Source organism: Wyeomyia smithii, chromosome 1 (genome assembly GCF_029784165.1).
Source record: "Wyeomyia smithii strain HCP4-BCI-WySm-NY-G18 chromosome 1, ASM2978416v1, whole genome shotgun sequence".
Classification (NCBI taxonomy): Eukaryota; Metazoa; Arthropoda; class Insecta; order Diptera; family Culicidae; genus Wyeomyia; species Wyeomyia smithii.
Genome location: NC_073694.1, coordinates 18,869,382 through 18,890,506, shown reverse-complemented (window position 1 = coordinate 18,890,506; position 21,125 = coordinate 18,869,382). Strand labels below are relative to the sequence as shown.

General features: G+C 38.5%; 1 protein-coding gene across 3 annotated transcripts in view; it reads left to right on the top strand.

The window, feature by feature from the left end:
• LOC129724208 (beta-alanyl-dopamine/carcinine hydrolase) overlaps positions 1-20,782 on the top strand; it is an 81,188-nt gene extending 60,406 nt beyond the window's left edge. For all 3 annotated transcript variants that reach the window (XM_055678913.1, XM_055678930.1, XM_055678921.1), the window contains exons 4-8: positions 10,678-10,781; positions 19,470-19,577; positions 19,654-19,888; positions 19,947-20,067; positions 20,129-20,782. In XM_055678913.1, the coding sequence (XP_055534888.1) occupies positions 10,678-10,781; positions 19,470-19,577; positions 19,654-19,888; positions 19,947-20,067; positions 20,129-20,537 (977 nt within the window). In that variant the 3' untranslated portion in view covers positions 20,538-20,782. The remainder of the gene's footprint in view (positions 1-10,677; positions 10,782-19,469; positions 19,578-19,653; positions 19,889-19,946; positions 20,068-20,128) is intronic.
• Positions 20,783-21,125: the final 343 nt, after the last annotated feature.

The following is a 21,125-nucleotide window of genomic DNA, read 5'->3' as shown; positions in this document are numbered from 1 at the left end:
CAAAATTTGGCAGATAAATGTTTTTAGTGGTAACAAATATGTACCTAATGGTTTGAAACTCGGCTCCCTCTTCTATAAGGGAGGGATCCCATGAAAATGAAACACAAATTTCGCACAGCTCAAGAACCAATCAAGAAAATACAACCAAATTTGGTATGTGAATGTTTTTAGAGGTAACAAATATGTCCATAATGGTTTGACGCCCGTCCCTCTTCTGGAAGTACATGTTTCTTCACAAATTTTTGCACATCTCGCGAACTAATCAACTAAATGGCACCATATTGACAGGTGAATGTTTTTAGTGGTAACAAATATGTTCCATAATCGACCTCAGACAACATTTTGGATTGTAAGATGGCAACTTCCGGTCTCTGTAAAACAGCCGAAAATGGCCGATTTCCACCCAATATAATAATTTCCGGATCTAGAATAGTACACAGGAGCTAAAATCGACCACAGATAGCATTTTAAATTCTAAGATGGCGACTTCCGGTTTCTGAAAACAGCAGAAAATGACCAAATCCACCCAATATGAGTTTTTCTTTAACCAGTATGCCGTTCAAAATCTAGAAATTGTCTGCAAATGCCATTATGAAATCCAAAATGGTGACTTCCGGTGTCGGAAAAACAGCGGCAAATGACCAAATACCACCCAATATGGGTATTTCCGGAACCGTAATGATGCACTGGAGCCACAAATCGACTTCAGACAGGTCAGGTGTCAGATTGATGCCAGAAAGTCTGCTGATAATGACAGAATACCACCCAATATGAATATATTCAGAATTAAGGCGATGTACAGAAGCCAATAGACGAGGATGTTGTCATTTAGATAAAACCAATCATTTCAAACGATTTGTTATTTGACTTTGATCATATCCTATGGCCGATTCGTGCGTTTGCAGTTGAAGTCTGCAAACGCACGAATCGGCCATAGGATATGATCAAAGTCAAACAAACCGCAAGGAATCAATGTATATAGGTATAGGTATAGTTTTAAATAGTCTTTGAATTTATTTTTTTTCCATAACTTTTGAGCCACATATCAAATTGTTATGAAGTTTGTTATTTGTAAGTTTGAGAGATGACTCGTTTGTATGACATAGTCACTGAAGGCTGGCCCTAGAATACCGTCCAGTTTACAACATGCGAGTAAAACCTAAAATACGGCTGATGAAGCTGTTGAATTATTTTCCGACTTCTTCCAAAGTGTCCATAGTACATCGTCCCCTGTGATACGTCCCGAATGCTTCCAGAGTGTAAATTCGTATGACACAAGTCTACCAGAAATAAGGTTTTCGATTGGAGAGGTTCGAAAAGCACTGGAAAATGTCGACACCACAAAAGGCGCTAGAGCGGACGGGCTTCCACCACTACTTCTCAAAAATTGCGCAGCATCACTGGCTCATCCTGTTTCATGCCTCTTCAACTTATCGCTCTCATCGAAGATCTTCCCAACGGTCTGGAAAACCGCACGCATTGTACCGATCCTCAAAACAGGCAATATTCACCACGTCAACAATTATCGTGGCATATCAATACTATGCTCACTTGCGAAGATATTCGAGTCGCTAGTTCATGTCGTGCTATATAGAGTTGCACGACCGCTTATATCAGAATACCAACACGGGTTAATGCAACAAAGGTCCACAACCTCCAACCTGATGTGTTATACAAACGCACTATTTCCTGAAATTGAGAACAGAAAACAAGTCGATGCTGTCTACGTCGATTTCTCTAAGGCTCTTGATGTTGTACCACACGATTATGCCATCGAAAAACTCAAACGTATGGGGTTTCCAGAGCACAGCACCGCATGGCTACACTCATACCTCACTAACCGTAAAGCCTCAGTCTGCGTGAACTCCATGTGTTCCAAAGAGTTCGTCCTCACGTCTGGTGTCCCACAGGGAAGCGTACTGGGTCCGCTTATATTTGTCTTGTTTGTAAACGACATATGCACTAGACTGAAGTCCCAGAAGCAGATGTTTGCTGATGACCTTAAATTCTATAGAGTAGTATCGTCACCTCTGGACTGTCTGGCTTTGCAAGACGACATTAACGAACTCTCGCTATGGTGTTCACAAAATGTCATGAAAATGAACGCAGCGAAGTGCAAAATTGTCTCATTCACAAGACGCTCTGACTCTGTAAACCATACATATTACATCGATGGTAACGTCCTGGAGCGGGTCACTTCTATTCGCGATCTAGGAGTCACAATAGACTCTAAACTCCGATTTCATGATCACGTCTCGATGATTGCAGCCAAAGCGTTTGCAGTGCTCGGACTCATTCGAAGGCAGTTGCGCCATTTCACTGATGTATACACCCTAAAAATCCTCTTCTGTGCATTGGTTCGGAGCATTCTTGAGTATGCAGTTCAAGTCTGGGCACCATACCACCTAGCGCACGCCGTGAATTTAGAGCGGATACAAAAGCAGTTCATTCGGTATGCTTTACGCCAACTACCGTGGAATGATCCAGTGAATTTACCTGACTACACCGCGCGTTGCATGCTTCTTAACTTAGAAACTCTCGCAGCCCGTCGAATCAAGCTGCAGAGAACGTTTATTTTCGACATAATAGAAAATGTTATTGACTGTCCAGAACTGTTAAGACACATCAATTTTAATGTACCCCCGCGAGCCCTCCGAAGATATCCCACGATTAATTTACCGTTCCGCAGAACTAGTTACGGACATGATAGTGCATATAATGCATGTCTGAAAGCATATAACGATGTCAGTGACCTCAATGAACTGGGTATGACGAAAACGGCTTTTAAAAATAGAATTAGAAATTAGAATAAGCTATAATTAGTCTGTACGATTTTTATTCGAAGACGAGAAACAATAAACAAATGACACTAGTTATGTTCAAATAGGTCATGTAATCTTTGAGATAATAGACTTTCGTTGTTTTATTAACAATTTAATACATAACGGTTGCTTAAGTTCGATTATAATCAAATGAAATGGGAACGTGTAGGGCAGCCAAACTTTGAAACCACGTGTTCAATCATAATTCATCAGTTAACCCTTAACTGGCCCGCTCATCTGATAATAATAATCAAATCGGTTGTGTAGTTTCTGAGATAATGATGTTTCGTGATTTTCACAAGTCGGCACATTACAAATGAAGTTACAGTTAGATTACAGTAAAATTCAATAGGGTCTTCTGAGGCAGCTAGACCATTCATTTGACACTAATTTTGTGGAAATCGGGTCAGCCATCTCTGAGAAAAGTGAGTGAGTCCAAGTAGTCTTCGGAATATGTTTCTTTGCATAGCTTTCACATTTTTAAAGTTAACAGGCAAAGTAATAGTCCGACTGCAAAACAAATCAATAGGGTCTTATGGTGCAATTAGACCTTCCATTTGACACTGATTTTATGAAAATCGGTACAGCCATCTCTGAGAAACATGAGTGAGATTAAACAGTTTTCAGAACACATTTCTTTTCACAACTTTTGAACCACAAGTTCAATCTTTATGAAATTTAAAACTTAAGGGTTTTCTAGGTAGCCCGTTCTTTTGAGACCAATTTTGTTCAAATCGGTTGTGTAGTTTCTGAGATATTGATGTTTCATGATTTTCACATTTTTAAACATAACCTCTAAACTAAAAATCCGATTACAATGAAATTCAACACACACACACACATACACACACACATACAGAAAATGCTCAGCTCGTCGAGCTGAGTCGAGTGATACATGCCATTCGGCCCTTTGGAGCACTTTTATACTTTCGGTTTTGCAAGTGATTGCTATACCTTTCTAGGAGAAAGGCAAAAAAGATTATTTTAGGTATTCTTTTAGATATTCTTTTATATATTATTTTTATTATTTTTTATATATTTAATTACCAGAGTAATGAACAATTTTAAAATTCTTAATGATGCATATTATATTATCAAGTCAAGTTTTAGGTCATCTTCAGATGAATTGGAATAGTTGTTCGAAAAGGTAGCAGCAAATATTAGTTCTACTGGGGAGTTATTTTCAACGAGCTCTGCAACTCGCCGTTTTTTTATTCTGGTGGGCAGCTTTCAAAAAGTTTCTGAGGACGCCCACTAGAAAAAACTGTTGTTTTATTCATAATTATTATTCTCACCGAATCGAGGAAGAGCAAGCGATGATTCCAACCAAATTTCATGCTTTTCCATGAAATACTTTTTTATTCTATTACATTTCTCCCATTTCGAGTTCAATTTCGAATAATATGCAGCAGAAAACTTGTGCGTTTTTTATTAACATGCTCAACTGTGTCTTCTGGTAGAGACGATGTCAAATATCGAAATACACAGGATGTACTTTTGCTTACATTGCAGTTAAACCACTTCTCAAAAATCTGCCGGTTCACGAGCGATCGGCATCGACATATGAAAAATAAAAAATCTCGCAAAGTTGCAGCTAATTCTTATATATTTTGTAGAGGACACTTCAAGCAAACTTTTGATATATGTTTTAAAGAGGAACTCGGTGGAACTTTTTTTAAAACGCTAACGAAAGTTGGAGTTCGCGTTTTTTCAAAAATTAATACCTTCACCAACTCATCATACCGAATAATCATACACGCAATCGAAACCAAGTCTCTCTACCAATGAAATATATTGCACTAAACTTGATTGTTATTTTCCATTTTATTTTATTGGAATACACGAAATAATTAAGTTTTACCAACGTTTAGAAAACGCGCGACAATTTAGCACGAAATGTGAAACTAATGATTGCTCTGGACGCTGACGCTTGCTATGCGTGTATTAGTATTTGTGATGCTTCCCAAAGCTCACCAATACTTGTTCACAACCCAGGAGATATCTGTGAACACTGCTGGGTAGTTAATGCATCCAAATAAAAAAGAAAGAAAAACGATTTTTGTCTATGGCTCAACGCACCGTGCGGTGTCATGCAAAAATGTCAACTGTGCGACACACTGCGCCGGATACAACATACAGTGATAGGCATAAATAAAAGCCCACCTTGAGTATTTAGAAACATTTCTCGATTTCTGGACTTTTATATAAAAATCTGCAGCCGTCATTCCACACGATTGTTTGTTATTTATCACTTTTTCAGATAATTAACGAGTTATGTCATTTTTGTTGGATTTTGTTTACTCCATTACATGACTTCTTGAATGTGTGCAAAAATGCATTGACAAAAATAAAAGCCCACTCCCAAAAAAATATATGGAAATCATTGGAAATCTTTGAGTAACTCGTCGTTTTCACTTCGTCGATGTGCGATATTATTTACAATCACTCAGTAGTTCAGTTGACGCGATATAAACAAAGTGTTGTTCACATTGGCACATAAAAGTCGATTTTTGTTGTTTGCACAAAGAGTTTTCATCAAAATTAAAATGGGTGGGAAAAAAATAAGCATGCAAGTCCAAAATCTAGTAGATCACGATCATTTCGCAGCGGAAGATTGCAGAGAAGTTTGGAATAAGCCGGGGAGCGGTCTGTAAAATTGTGCAGAAGCATAATACTTACGGTTCGCTTGCTGACAGATCCCGAAGAGGCCGTCGTCGGAAGACCGATAGCTGGGCGGATCAACGAATCATCCGGGAAGTGAAGAAATCTCCAAAAATATCGGTCAAAGTGATTCAGGAAAACTTCTCGTTGGCTGTTTCAACTAGAACCGAAAGCCGTAGACTAGCTGAGCATGGAATAAAGAGCAAATTCACAAAAAAAAAAAAAAAAAAAAAAAACAAATAACGTTCCGCAATCCTACATCATTCTTTCGCCACAATCTTTCATGCCGCTTCTTGTTGAAAAGCTCAAATTTCGATTCATCAGTCCAAAGTACTTTTTTCCAGAAGTCTTTGGTTTTGTTCACATGTTTCCGGGCAAATTCGAACCGTTTCAATTCATTTTTCTTTCTGATGAATAGAGGTTGTTTTGTGAATCTGCTCTTGAGTCCATGCTTAACTAGTCTGCGGCGTATGGTTCTAGCTGAAACCGCCAACTAGAGGTTTTCCTGAATCACTTTGACCGATATTTTTGGAGATTTCTTCACTTCCCGGATGATTCGTTGATCCGTCCAGCTATCGGTCTTCCGACGACGGCCTCTTCGGGATCTGTCAGCAAGCGAACCGTAAGTATTATGCTTCTGCACAATTTTACAGACTGCTCCCCGGCTTATTCCAAACTGCTCTGCAATCTTCCGCTGCGAAATGATCGTGATCTACTAGATTTTGGACTTGCATGCTTATTTTTTTCCCACCCATTTTAATTTTGATGAAAACTCTTTGTGCAAACAACAAAAATCGACTTTTATGTGCCAATGTGAACAACACTTTGTTTATATCGCGTCAACTGAACTACTGAGTGATTGTAAATAATATCGCACATCGACGGAGTGAAAACGACGAGTTACTCAAAGATTTCCAATGATTTCCATATATTTCTTTGGGAGTGGGCTTTTATTTTTGTAATGCATTTTTGCACACATTCAAGAAGTCATGTAATGGAGTAAACAAAATCCAACAAAAATGACATAACTCGTTAATTATCTGAAAAAGCGATAGTTAAAAAACAATCGTGTGGAATGACGGCTGCAGATTTTTATATAAAAGTCCAGAAATCGAGAAATGTTTTAAATACTCAAGGTGGGCTTTTATTTATGCCTATCACTGTACACAGCTAAGCACTATTGGACAACAATCAGGGCATCGAAAGAAAGCCCAGTTCCGGACGATCGACGACCGTTAGTGACAAGGATACTGAAGAAGAAGACCGAAAGAAAAGTGGCTACGTCGCTGCGTGTGCTTGTCCGGAAGATCGACGCAACCGGCCAAACAGATAGTCGGTAACAGCTCCACCGACATAAGTGTTGATGGTTCTGGGGTTCCGGGAATCCTAGCCGACACCGAGAAAATTTTCAACCGGCCAAACAGTGAAAAAGTACCTGACGAACATGGATGACATACATGTCAGAAAGCGGCAGTCTCGTCCACTGATCTCGGAGCTGCAGGCAATAACGCAGCATTTTTCCGACGAACCGCAACGTGGCGGTCGTGGTGATGGACGACGAGACCTATCTCGGCAACGACTGGCAGGGCACTTCGTATTTCACTTCCCGCACGAAGGAAGTGAGCTCCGAGGTAAAGCTCATTTCACGCACCAAGATCCCCAAGAAGGTGTTGCTGTGGCTGACAATCAGCGAGAAGAGGATGTCAAAGCCGCTCTTCTTTTGCTTCGGACTGGCCGTGAACGGTGAAATTTATAGTACGAAGTGACTACCGGAAGTTGGGTTGTTCATCAAGTAATACCATAAGGCCGAAGACGCGGTGTTTTGGCCGGATCTGACATCGTCCCATTACTGGAAGCGATCGTGGTACCCATGTCGGCGAGCTCGCCCACCGTCCACCGACGCAGCTGGGTCCCATCGAAAATTTCTGGGCAAACCTGAAGGGTAAGATCTACTCCAAAAATTTTGTCGCAAGAAATGAGGAGGAATTGATAAATAAAACGAAGAAGAACTGTCATACATGCCTACACGCATGTTTTCGTCTGCCATGGCGAATCTTTCGGGCGTTGAATTACCTTCCATGGGAAGTTTTTCACCATCATCACCAAATTATCCATTTTAGTTTTTTTTTTATATTTATTTTAATAAATATTCAAATTAGGGTGGCAAAACTAAAATTAGAATTTAAAGATTCAGATTCGAGAATCCAGACCTATGTTTATGCAGTTTAATCTTAAAAGTTTAGACCTTTGAAACTCGAGTAACTGCAAAATCGGAAAATTCAAAAAATAAGAACACAAAGTCTGCACTGGTTGCAAATGCAATACTGAATTTCAATAGAATAACTTGAATCGACCTTCCAGTTGGTCTCGAGGGGCGATGCTGGCCCAACAAGCCAGTCATCGTAGCTTCGAGTCTAGGCTCGGGAGAGACTGTTAGTGTCAGTAGCATCGAAGTGCTAGCCCCGCAAGCGTCGTCAAGTTCCGAATTAGAATGTAGCACCAAAGCTTTGTTTTGCTTTTAACTAGAATCGATACTATAGGGTTTGCCACCCTGAAAGTGGAAGTGATACACTTTATTTATGCCATAAAACTCAAACCAGTTTTTATTTCTCTTCGGAATCGATTTCAATAACATCTATAAGTTAAGTTAAATTACAATGTACTACAATGTAATATCCAAGGTCCATTTTGACAACATTTTGCATGGAAGTGTGGCTCATGTTTATTTCACACGCCATTTACTTGCATATCGGGCTGGATTTCGCCGGAAACGTTCCTTCACTGCTTTGATGACCGCTGGAGTCCGAACACTTCGTTTTTTATCAGGTATCTTTGAAACGCTCAATGGTCTTGTAGACGAATAATCTGCCTTAATTCAGATGTGACCGCTCTCTCCTAATCTCGATGCTAGTCAAGGTGCAAGACCCTTATTTGTTCTCTATTTGAATCCATTGCAATTTTCTTGAGAGTGGAACTGAAAACTGACTGTTTCTATTCTGAATAAACAGTAACACATTATTCTTTCAAAACATGCTCAGATGTTTGTCATGCTGTGACAGGAAATACAACGAGGGGCACTCGAATACGTGTATCACTTCTATGTTGCCACCCTGTAAATGCAATTTTTAAATTTCCCAGATTTGAATGTAATAAAACTTACAAAAATACAAAAATCAAATTCGTAGAACACAAAATCAAATTATAAGAATCTACGCTGTAGAAAGGTGATAATCTAGGAAATTGAAAACAACTCCATCCATGAAAATTGTATTATGAAAGCAATTATTTTGTTTCCGTAAAGTAAAAAGCTAAGTAAATCTCAAAAATCTTTTCTTACTAAAATAGTGGTTAAAATTAATTCGGATATCTGCCGTCCGGAATTAATCTAGTCCAGAAAAATAACAATAAACTAACAAAATTATTCGTTGGTATCGTCATTCAAAAAATCCGGTCAGAGAATTTAGTAAACGTATTTTTATCTTAAATAAAAATTTTAAAACTAGAACTAACTGAAATTGCAAATTCATGAGATTTGGCATTCAGAATACAAATGTACAAGAAAATAATAATCGGAAAACAGATAACCAAAATCAGTAAAATTTTATACACAGAATAGGCCCAATACATTGTTCAAATTTCAAAATGTGAATTTGAAATTCAGCCCAAGGAGTTTTTATGTTTGAAATTGCAATTCTCCTTCAGTAAGCAGTAACTTCATGATATTGATTTTTTCATACTTTCCTACTCTTAACCTTATTAAAACCATCAAAATGAGGTGAATTTATTAAAATAACATATCAAAAGGCCGAAAACCTATTATCCAAAAAGGCTAAATTTAGAACAAAAACAGGTTTCTTCAGAGTGCACACAATCCGCATTCAAGAAAAAACATATCACTTATAGATTGAGATTCCAGAGCTTAGAATTTCTTTAGGAAATAATAAAATTGCAAAACACAACCGGAAAACAGAAACAGAAACTCAAAAGTTCTGAGATTTTTAAAGACGCAAGTTTAAGAATCATTTAAACTATGAATTCGCTGATTCAAAAAATCGAAGGGAATCGAAAAAGTGGGAATTTACACCGTTTTTTCGGGTGTCCCGTACACTCCGCGTAAAAAGTGACGGTTCAATCCAGACTTTTGAGTTTAAAAGCGAGAATCTTGAATTGGCGATCAATATCCCAAAATCTACTCAATTCCTGAATTTGCAAACAACAAACCAGAAAGTAGAGCATCCAGAAATCCGTACATTTTTCGATAAAACAAAAATATTAAAAAATTGGACTCCATCTTCAAACAATTCGGAAATCCAGTTGACCCAGATCTCAATTCAATTTGTAATTGAAACTGGATCCTAAAGAAGTGATGCCGGAAAATCGAAATAAAACTAACTTCGGAATTCCACGCGAGATAGGAATCTAGGGAATTTCGGAACCTGAAAATTTCATTTATGCTGAAATTATTGGTTAATTGGCATAAAAAAATTAAAAATTTCCAGGATTTGCAAAATACAAAGCTTACAATTATTTGATGAAATCAATAATTTTATGAACTTACAGAATCTGAACTGCGCAATACAAAGGACCAAATTTTACAGCCAGAATAACTAATCGGATTTCATCATTTTCCTTTCAATTTTGGAGGTCATTGGAGTACCGACCTGAAACAAGTAGAATTCATATAATGACGAGTTTATCTCTAAATTGGTAGTATAAAACCATACTAGAAGAATCTGAGTATTCAATGAAATGACAATAGTTTGGAATTGAGATAACAGAGTAAAAAAAAATCAAAAATTACAGCACAAATTTCAAGAGAATTTAAAATTAAAATTAAATTTTTATGAGAGAAATAGTTTTCTTCACTTGAATTATTTGAATAATTAAGAAAATGAATAAGAAAATCATGAAGAAAATAAAGTAAATGAAGAAATCTTAGTTCCCAAAATCCAGCATCCATTACATTCAAAAACATTGTACGTATTTCATTCGCGACTACACAGCTCAAAGAGCTTTCAACGGCTGATGCGGGATAACAAAAGCAAAACTATTTCCTTGTTTTATTCTCTCTTTTATGCAGAATCCTATCAAATATCAGCAGCTTCGAGGTCTCTAATTTTAACGACGACCTACTATCAACAACTTCTGGTTTTGGGAACTAAACTTTAATTCTATCAAATTTTTTTATTTGCAGGAAAGGTGTACAACGAAACCCTCGAATCAGTGAAAAAGTCCTTCCCACAGTACATTCGCGAGCTGGAAGGAACCGCGGATGGCGCACAAGTTGAGTTTCATAAGGTAGGTAGCGACGTACAGTACTTCAAACTTTGATAATGTTAGTATCAATCCCCTTAAGCACCTATCGCGATAGCCGATCATTACATCCTAATCAGCCCCAGCCGTGCTTTTGTATCGTTAGCTAATTGTTATAGTCGATAATGTACCTACTTCATAAAGCGTGGCATATTATCGGCCACAAGCGTCCGCCCGTGTGTTTCTCTGTCTGTCGTTCGAGTTGGGGAGTGCGATAATGATACATTATTACTTGACAGCGGTATGCACCTTAGCGCAGCATGTACCAGATCAGTATCGGATGCTGTATATTTATCTCGATTATGATAATTTGTGCAGTTAAACTAATCAATTAACAATCTTCGACTCTTGCCATGGGGAGCGAAGTTTTCCACTACGGCAGTTTATGTCTGTATCTAAAAGATGGAGTGTCTAGAAAGACGTTAATAAAGTCTTCCTTGCAGTGAAGTGATTGTTTTCGTTTTCAATTTAAAGGGTTTCGAAACTGCAGATGAATTTTCATCCAAAATACTTCCCACAAGGCATCAAACAGTTGTCATTAGTGTGAGGCCGTCTAGGTTGAAAAATGTTCGGTATGCAATGCAGCCGATACAGTTTCCTCCTACACGGTCCTACAAACCAATCGAGAAAATCAATCATCTAATTAACACTGTTAATCTCAACTATTTAGTTACAAAGTAACAACCGACGCGATTTAAAAAGTCCAGCCTCGGTAACCTCCGCATGCGTTCGTCTATCCGTCAAACAGGTGTGACGGACGATTGATTAGTTTGTTGGACAAATTGACAACAAACTCCAGTTGCCTTAGAGCCAAGATAAACAATAACTAATTCTATTAATTAGGTGGACACTACGATCAATGAATCCATCCCGGTGTTCGCAAGGTGGAGCTGACTAATGATTTATATTTTTTTTGCTACTCATATGTGCGTAAATTACTTCCAATGTGCTGGTTCCTAATTGGTGTATGATTATTGCTGTACAACACCGCAGAGTATAGTATAAGTACTTCACTCTCAGGTTAAGAAGAATGCCGATTAAACCGGGCAATTAGTGTCCGCTAAGTAGGTACCGAACTTGATCGTGATCCATTCGCAGCGCATGGCGGTGGCGGCAGTTTGTGTGAATGATCTTGATCCAATATCCTCTCAATGGCACATATTTGTAATTTAGTCAGAGTCGTGCATGCAGTAGTAGGCTCTGGTATTTAAATTCCTTGCAAAGGAATGGAATGCGGGGTGAACCGAATGTAAAAAATACTAGAGGTTCCTAAAATTCGGTTCGTCAACAATTAGAAATTTAAGTCCTTCATACTTTATCCTTGATCCTCATCTTATCAATCCTGGATACATTGAACTTGGTGTAAAAAAGGAACTATATAGCCGCAAAGTTACAGAGTCCGCTTTGACAAGCGAGTAGTCGTGAGTTCGAGTTTAAGAAGAATCTAGGCATTCGATGACAACGGGGTTTATTCTCAGAATCCCCACTGAGCCTTCCTTCGCTTCCTTTTGACAAAAATGAGTCCCTCTCTCAATAAAACTGGCCAGGGTGACTCTTCCACCTGGGTTTAGCCAGATAACAATAATGGGTCCCGGCAGGTTAATGTGGAGAGAAGTTTGGGGTTAGATCCAGTTAATCGGCGTTCGTCTGTTCTACCTGATTTGTGAAAAAGCTGCACAAGCGATTCACCTTACCGTAGGATAATGTACAGCCCTAAATAGAGAGCCATTCGGATACTGCTGATAGCTATGAGTGCTCAGCTCCACCCACAAGTAGGGAACCTGTGTATTAGAGAAATGACAAGACACTCACCGTTAAGGCAACTGTCAACAGCAAAACGGGCGATCTGTATAATTTTGCATTGCCGTTTTCCGTTTTGATGTTGACAGTTGCCTTAACGATGAGTGTCTCTTGTCATTTCTCTAATATACAGGTTTCCTACTCACAAGGCTTGTAAACGGTCAACACTTCTATTTGATTCGCTTCGTTAGTGTGCGTCGCAGTAAGTTTTCGCTCGTAAAGGTAGAACGACCGTCGGCTCTCGCACGTAGAAATAATGGTCAAATGACACTCGCGTATCGAAGGTATACGCACTGTCATTCGTTTAGCGATGTTATTTTTGGTTTATTGCTGTTTACTGGATTCAATCTCTGTTGAAAGGTATTATGACAAGCTCAATGATATTGGTAATTCCCGAAAACTCTGCGCACAACGTGCGTAGTTCTAATTTCTAGGAAAAATGACAAAATACGTTTAGGGAAAAAACGTCGAGGTGGCGAGTACTCGTTTGACATGTTTGTTCATGAATGTTTTGTGACAGCGACCCTTGCCACCGTCAGAAGCGAAAGAAGACATTTTACATTTAGCTAATATTATAACAAACATAACAGAATTCAACAACAACAATTGAACACAAACGAAAATACGTCGAGATCAAATTTAATGACGAACTATACTTCTCATTCCCTTGCTGGCACTTTCCTGCATGGGCATTGTAGCGTAATAGTTGCACACAACAGAAACAGAATCCATGTAGTTCTAGCTCTCCAACGATTTTTTACATTTTTTCAGAAAAGAAAGTTCAAAACCTGAATACGTTTACGCGTTTTAAATGTATGCTACTCTATTGCTTCTTGATAAAATTTCCACCAAAAAATATATATATTTTTTTCGTTTGAACCAAATACGGAATTTAATGATTTGTTTAAACTCGTAAATATTTCACAATCACTATTGTTACGGAAAGCAAGATAAATTCTCGGACTCTGATTATTGCGAAGTTTTTCTCTTCTTCTTCTGACGATGCTGCTCGCGCCGCTGCGAATGTGCCTGCAGATCTAGTTGATCTTGACATCTTCGAAGTTACACACGATATGGTTACTGCCGCCGAAAGGAAACTCAAATGTTCGTACGATGTTGGTCCCGATGGAATGCCGGCCGTGCTTTTGTGCCATTGCATTGATATTCTAGCCGCTCCACTTTGCACCATATTCAACAAATCTTTGGTACAAGGGAAGTTCCCCGAGGTCTGGAAGCACTCCTATATGTTCCCGGTCTTCAAAAGTGGTGATCGTCGTAATGTCAAAAACTACCGTGGAATAACCAATTTGTCTGTCGCGTCTAAACTTTTCGAGATTGTTGTAAGCTCCGTTGTATTGAGTAGCGACGCAACTACATTATTTTGGACCAGCATGGTTTTCTCCCCGGACGATCTGTGACAAAAAATCTAACGCATTTCACGTCGCATTGCATTTCAGAACTCGAATGTAAGGTACAAGTTGATATCATTTACACGGACCTTAAAGCTGCTTTTTACCGAATCGACCATAAAATATTGTTAGACAAAATCTCCCGTCTTGGTGCCTCATCTCGATTCGTTAAGTAGCTTGAATCGTTCCTGCGTGATAGAATTTTACAAGTCAAGCTGGGATCCGGTGTATCGTCTGCGTTCACGAATAAGTCTGGTGTACCACAAGGTAGTAACCTTGGGCCGCTTCTCTTCATTATTTTCTTCAACGATGTCGCTGATGCTCTTGGGATCGGTTGCAGATTAGTTTGCGCCGATGATTTGAAAATATACTTGACGATTCGCAACATCGAGGATTGTTATCGTTTTCAATCACTTTCAAATACATTTGTGACGTGGTGTAAACTAAACACTCTGATTATAAGTACTGCGAAATGTGAAGTGATAACATTTCATCGCACTCAAACACCAATCATTTTCAACTATACTGTCATGGAGAAGTGCTGCGTAAATGATCTTGGAGTTATTCTTGACCAAAAGTTTACTTTTGATAAACATCGTGCTGCAGTTCTTTCAAGAGCAAGTAGACAATTGGAATTCATCGCTAAAGTTGCGCGTGACTTCTAGAACCCTCACTGTATGAAAGCACTGTATTGTTCGTTAGTCCGCCCCTTACTTGAAAACATTAGTGTGGTCTGGACTCCGTACCAACTTTCATGGAACCCGCGCCTTGAGCGTGTACAAAGATGATTCATTAGACTGACCCTGAGAGATTTACCTTGGCGTGATTCCACTAACCTACCATCCTATCCGGACCGTTGCCGCCTACTTGGACTTGACACCCTTGAACGCCGCCGTAAGTTACAACAGGCTGTATTTATCGCATAGATTTTGAATTCTGAAATGGATTCCCTGAAGCTGCTGTCCATGGTGAATTTTCGTGCATCACAACGCATGATGAGGCCCTCTTCTATGCTTTTAAACCAATACCATCGTACAAACTTTGGTTATTATGAACCTGCTGCGTTTAGTGTGAGAACTATCACGAGTGTAGAGCATTTATTTGAGTATGGTGAGCCTAGTCATATTTCTAAACATAGATTAATTAATTGTAGAAACTTTCAATGGCTTTTTCAACATTGATTAGGACTTTACGTCAGATGATTTTAATAAATAAATTAAATAAAATAAAAATATTTTATTATTTACTTCATTTTTCCCTAGTTCTTATCCTATTTCTTTCTGTATGTGATTTTTTGTAATAATTTTCAAAAATTAGTTTTGATCTTTCTTTTTTTCTATTATTCGTGTAGGCATGTTTTGAGTTCTTTCTTTGTTTTATTCATCATTTCTGCCCCAGTTTTCGCGACAAAATTATTGGAGTAGATCTTATGCTTCAGGTTTGCCCAGAATTTGTCGATCAGACGCAGCTGCGGGAGATTAGGTATGCTTGCCAACTTGGGTACCACGTCGATATTCAGCCGATTCATATCTTTCAACGATCTTTATTGATGAACTACACAACTTCCGGCAGGCACTTCGTGCTATGAACTTTTCCATTCTCGGTAAGTCCGGAGCGAAAGAAAAGCGGCTCCTCTTCTCGCTGATTGCCAGCCACCGCAGCACCTTTTTGGGGACCTTGTTGTATGAAATGAACTTCACCGCGGAACCCACTTCCCTTGTGGGGGAAGTAAAATATGAAGTGCCCTGCCGTTCGTTGCCATCCAATGGGAGAGGTCCTGTCGTCCATCACTAAAATCGACTTGACCATCTTATTCAGACGTCATTGCCTGCAGCTCCGAGAACAGTGGACATGACTGCTGCTTTCTGACATGTATGTCCATGTTCGCCAGGTACTTTTCACTGTTTGGCCGGTTGCACCGACCTCCAAGCCAAGCGCACGTAGCGATGTAGTCACTTTTCCGTTGGTCTTTCTCTTCTGAATCCTTTGGAGCTTCTTGTTGCTCGTTTAGAACCGGGGCACACTGTTTCCAAAGCTGCAAAAACGTGATCGAAATTATTTTGACCGAGAAAACTTGATTCTAGAGCCATAGTGTCTTCAGTAAAGTTATTCCATTAATTATTCTCCATATCATAGAATTTACAGTTTTGTAATCAATCCACTTAACAGTGAAAAGCAAGTTTCAATTTTCTCATTTTTGCATATAAAAACTCATCGTGTTCGGCAAAGTTGTAGCACATTTCATAAAAAAAACAACTTTGTCAAAGACACCATACTTCTATCTGCCTATTTAAATGGACTTATGTGGAGTTTTCCTCAGATTGCCACTAAAAATCAGTTTTTTTAAAATAATTTTTAGTAGTGATTCTCTACAATTTTTCAATGTTCTAAAATATTGTTTCCTATAATCAAACGAACAATTTCTTCGGAAGTAGTTTATTTTTATCTTACATTTTTTTTTAGTTATTGACGATTTCTACTTAAATAATGCTAAAATTCTACTTAAATAATGCAATGCTAAAAAAAAATGAGTTTGGGGCCATGGTGTCTTCAGCAAAGTTGTTTTGTTCTTCATTTGAAAGTTAGAATTCGATGATTAATCTACCCAAAAGAGAGAAACGAATTTAATTTTTCTCATTTTTGCATATAAAAATCCACTTTGCTGAGTGATGTTTTAGTATATTTTATAAGAAACAACTTTGTCGAAGACACCATATTTCTATCTGCCAATTTGAATGAACTATTGTGAATTTTCCTCTAGAATGCCCCTAAAAATCATATTTTTCAATATAACTTTTTATAGTGTTTTATCAAATTTTTCAATGTTCTACAATGTTTTCCGGTATAATAAAATTTATTTTTATCTTTTATAATTATTTAGTTATTGAAGATTTCTATTAAAATAGTGCACCAATTTACTTACAGATATAAACACAGGAGACAGTGAGAGACAAATGCCTATATCTGGATTGAATTATGTTTTAGTTATACTTTAATAAAGAAATGGTTTAGTCTGCAGATATTTGCAGTTTATGAAAATATCTGTTAGTAAATTATTGCATTGTTCTAATAAAAATCGTCAATAACCAGAGAAATATGTGAGATAAAAATAAATTTTTCTTCGCAGACATTGCTTGTTTTGTTATATCTAACAATATTGTAGAACATTGAAAAATTGTAGAAAATCACTATTGAAAGTTATATTGAAAAAACTGATTTTTAGTGGCAATCTGAGGAAAACTCCACATAAGTCCATTTAAATAGACAGATAGAAGTATGGTGTCTTTGACAGAGTTGTTTCTTATCAAATGTGCTACAACTTTGCCTAACACGATGAAATTTTATATGCGATTATGAAAAAAGTAAAATTCACTTTTCACTGTTATGTGTGTTAATGGAATAACTTTACTGAAGGCACTGTGGCTCTAAAATCAAGGTTTTTGGGTCAAAATAATTTCGATCACGTTTTTGCAGCTTTGGAAACAGTGTGCGGGGCTTTCTTTCGATGCTCTGATTGTTGCCCGATAGTGCCAAGATGTTGTAGATGCTGGAACAGGCGTATCCGGCGTTTAAAACTCCGCTTTCGACGTGACGGGGTACCGATCTTCGAACACGCACACTTCCGAACTGTTTTCGCTATCACGGTGGGAGTTCGACTGATAGAGTTGTCATTTTTTTTCTGCTGACTTATGGGTTACTTTGATTAATGCTGCATCGGTTTCGTTAGTACGTGGGAAGGATCCATGAAAAATCGGCAATTTTTGTCCATTTTTTAGAGCAAACGTTAGGTTAATTTGGGATCTTTCCTACTTTTTTATCTCTACTGTCTTTGCCAGATTCTAAGCATAGTTTGTGACCGTTTGTATTTTATTGGTACTTTGAGATCTTATTCTTTTTTAGCATTTTCTGGTATTCAAAAACGTTGTTTTGCGATTCTGAATTGCATATGTTTTCTTGTTGTTTTTTTTTCTTGACCTTTAGAGGTGTTTTTCGATGATTATAAGTTGAGCTGAGATAATCTTTTTTGGCCTTTTTCTTTTATGACTTTCAGAGGCGTTTTTGGAAATTCTGATTAGCTCAGAATTCTTGTATTTTCTGTCTGATTCTGGCCTTGAAAATTTAGAAGCATTTTCGATTTTCTCACCTTTTGTTATGGTTTTCAACATCTTTGATTTGCCAACGTACTCAACTTCTTTTGAGGGAAAGCACCAACGGTAGGAGCACTGGTTATTACCTTTTTCCAGTGAGAAGCTACGCTGTATTTTAACAACACACAATCGTTTTTGGGATACTGGCAATGAAAGTCTGTCGGCCGTCAAATTTTCAGCATCAAAACAGCTTTGTATCAGACAAGTCTCTTTTTTCCCTGATTTTAAATTGAATAATAAATTGTCCTTTATCGGGTACCCGCATCGGTAGTTGCATCGGGTACCAGTAGTGGTAGTTATGGTAACAACATCAGTGATAGATACCGGGACACTTCCTTTAGTAAACAGCAGAAGGGTTGTGTGCAAAGTCACGACCGCAAGTTTGACAATGATCAATTACAATAACTTTTATCCAACACCAATGAAATAACTCCGAAAATAATGAGTTAGCGTTGAAAGGATTCAAAATGGCATATGAAGTCGGTTGATGGCCATTAAAAATTTAAGACGTTGCTTCCGGTTCCTGAAAAATAGCCAAAAATAGCCGGATTCTGTTAAATATGGGTATTTTCGGAACCAGATGGATGCCCAAAAGCCGGAAATCGACTCCAGATAACATTTTTAAATCCAAAGTGGTATTTCTCGATCCAGAAAACAACCGTGAATGATCAATCACCAGCTTATTTCCGGATTCGGGATGGTATTCATAGGCCGTAATCCCCCCTGGTTGCGACTTTGAATCACTTTAGAACCCCCACATTATTTTGAAAGAGTTATTTTGTTAGTGTTGGCTGAAGATTATTAACATTGAGACTTATTAAAAAAAAATTTCAAATTGGTTTAGATTTTATTCGCTTCATTTTTTATTTCTCTCATATTTCCGATCATTTTCAGATTTTCATGTTCAACATTCAAATGATTTTTTTTATAAAATTTGTCAACGCAGGAGTTATTTCTTGATTATATGATCTTATTATATGTCATATTGTCTAAAAATCTTTTCATCTAAAGATTTTTCAAACCCTGGAAGATAATTAAATCTTAAGATTTTTGAAGATGGTTTTAGAATTATTCGATCGAGGGATTATTGGATCCTTGAACCTTTGGATTGATGCTTTCAATACTTTAATACATAACCTGGAAACTTGCAGTATTTCTTTAGGCGAAAGACTATGAATTTGCTGAGAACACTTTTCACAAAACTTTCAATACATTAAAACTGAACCTAGAGTCAATTCATTGCTGCAAATGTGAACTTTTTCTAAGTACGCTACTCAAACGATTGATTTACGCAATATCTGTTTTACTTTTTCCAGCTATTCCTACTCCACATGGACGATATCCTACCGGTCGCCGTCGAAGGCAGAAACAGCATCAATCAACCGATCGGATGTTCTACCGTTTGCGTCAACGAGCCGGATTGCGTGAGTCTCGGATGGCCATTAGTAACTGCCGGAGGAAAACTCTACTCTCAACTTCTATTCTTTTTTTTGTTCGCAGGAAATCCTTGCTCACACGGAGGATGCACTGAGTGAGGTACTCAATCACTACTACTTCGTGTCGGCTCACATCATCTCGGATGCCCCGCAGGGCAAGTACAACGTTACCGAGGAACGGTTCACCTCGCTTTGCTATGCTGGTCATCTGCCCGGTTATACCATGAACTACAACCATCACGGGTTGGTCTTCTCGATTAACACGCTTAGCGCTAGAAAGTTGTACGGTGGAAAAACGCGTGAGTGTTGGATGCTTTTGAAGTGTGTTAGCTGGTTCCTAACTACCTTTTGTTACAGCGCGCCACTTCATAACACGTGCTCTGTTGTCGGCGGAAAACTTTGTACAGGCGCAGCAAATTCTGCGCGATAACGGTGTGGGAGCTGCCGATGGGTGCTCGGTTAATATGACGTTCTTGAAGTGAGTGATATCCACCACCCATTGCCACTCATGATAAATAATTCCTGATTTTTTCCTGTAGACAAGACGGTGATCGGTTGTTCCACAACGCCGAAATGGGTCCAGCCGAGCGGGACCAATCGCAGCTGAACATCCTGACGGCCAGTCCGGGCGAGTACATCGTACACGCCAACATGTACCTCCGGCTGCCGGTGCCGGAGGTGACCGGACTGATAGTGGACTCCAGCGTGGAGCGCATGAAAACGTTCAACGCGTTCAAGGCACCGAAAACCCTGAACGATGTGATCCGCATGTTGGGCGATCAAAGCGCCAAAGAGCATACGGTTTTCCGCGAGAAGGACGCCAAGGACATCATCAAGACGGTTTGCGTTGGAATATTCGACTGTCGCAAGCGAACCTGGTCGCTGTACTCGGACAACCCGAAGTTTAACGCACCGCTGGTTGTGATGCCACTGGTGATAAGAGACTAAATTTGCTTTGGTTTAAAAAGAAACGAAGATAAGATTTCGCATTTATTGTGTCCTTTCACAGATATTCAAATTTCAGTATGTACTTACATTTATTCGTTCACATCAATCTTGTTCTAGAGTCACACAGACTATGCGGTATACGTTTTAACATAACTGGGCTGAAATGAGCATGAGCAGCCTACAAAATAGCCTGTTATTCGTTGTACTTTATTTATAATTAAAGAGTTTAGGCTTTTACAAGCATTTGAGTTGGCGTTTTGAAGCAGAATTGAACGAAAGAAATCCGATGTGACTAGCACGTGGTCAAAGCAGTCGTTGCTTTTTACGTTCTATTTGTCAACAGTTTCGTGAGTTTGTTTTGACTTAGTTCTCTAGAGTAAAGCTTGTATTACACTCTTTGACCAAGCGTCAAATATTTGGCTGTTTTTGACAGATACAAATTTGGTGGCGAGTTGGATCTGTCAGGTCTGAGCCGAGCAAAACATAAAAATTTGGTCAAATATAATTGTTTGTCACTCTCCAATTTTAACATGAGGCAAACACGGGCAAACAGCAACCATGATGTCAAATAAATTTGACCATTATGTC